Source organism: Sphaeroforma arctica (genome assembly GCF_001186125.1).
Source record: "Sphaeroforma arctica JP610 unplaced genomic scaffold supercont1.2413, whole genome shotgun sequence".
NCBI classification, from domain to species: domain Eukaryota; class Ichthyosporea; order Ichthyophonida; genus Sphaeroforma; species Sphaeroforma arctica.
Window position 1 is genome coordinate 2,424 of NW_014038145.1, and position 1,044 is coordinate 3,467.

Below are 1,044 nucleotides of genomic sequence, written 5' to 3' on the forward strand. Positions count from 1 at the left end.
TATATATATGCATGTATAGATTACACTTATCCTACCTGGACTGCAGTAAGCCATCGCAACACACAGTGTCGCAGAGGATGGTGGGGCAGACACCGAATATCTCAAAAGCGACAGCCGGGTGTACCGAACTTTCGCGCCAAAACTCGTCGATAAAGGGTCAGATTGTAGGTCGCTCAGCGAGTTCTGAGTCATGTTCTCATATCCACGAGGCGTGGCTGTATTTGTGCTTGTGTGGGCGTAGGGGTGCCGATTGAGTGGTTCGTGTGCGTGTGTGTCTGCGTGCGAGTCTGTGTCTCGGTGCGTGCGTGCGAGCGTGTGCCGTGCAGGTGTATGTGTGTGTATGTATGCGTGTGTGTTTGTGTGAGTGTACTTCGGCGTGGCAGTTAAATACAGCCTACGTCCCTCGGTAGTTACCAGAATCAGGTCGATACTATCACCTGTGCCGGTACTCCCAGGGTTGTTCTGTGGCAGGGGTTGTGGCTGTGGATGTGTGTGTGTGTGTGTATGGGCATATGTGTGTGCATTGGTATACGACTGTGTGGGCGCGAGTGCTTGTGTGTGTGATGGTGTGGATGATTTAGCCATGTAGCTTCCCCGAGGTGGCTGCGGCGGTGTGGTGTTCAGTGAGGCGATCGACAGCTCTTCGTTCTGTGGGTGTGCGGATGGAGCAGACACCGTCAATAGTACGGCACACAGGGGTGAATAAATAGGTGTTAAAGTACGTAGAGAGAGATGAGGTCAAGATAGATAACGATAGAACGTGTCATGTGTCATAGCATACATGGATAGGCAGTTATATGGCATACAGGGGCAGGTGGTCTAATTAGAAATGATTGGAAAGTAGTGCAGCATACATATATGTATAGTTGCTGACAAAATATAATTGCGTACATGATAGCGCCAACATTGGCTTTTCTAAATGGTAATATGCAGTACATACATCATACATTGCGAGCATAAAAATTCAACAGTTCTATATACATACATATATATATATATATATATATATATATATATACGTGTGTGTTGTTGTGTAGAGTAGTA

The 1,044-nt window shown here is 46.7% G+C and overlaps 1 protein-coding gene across 1 annotated transcript in view; it reads right to left on the reverse strand.

Annotated features, from left to right (window-relative positions):
• Positions 1-1,044, reverse strand: part of SARC_12579 (hypothetical protein) — a gene marked incomplete at both ends in the record, with an annotated part of 5,328 nt that overhangs the window by 1,141 nt on the left and 3,143 nt on the right. Inside the window, one exon of the mRNA XM_014293311.1 lies at positions 36-648. Coding sequence (XP_014148786.1) covers positions 36-648 — 613 coding nt within the window. The remainder of the gene's footprint in view (positions 1-35; positions 649-1,044) is intronic.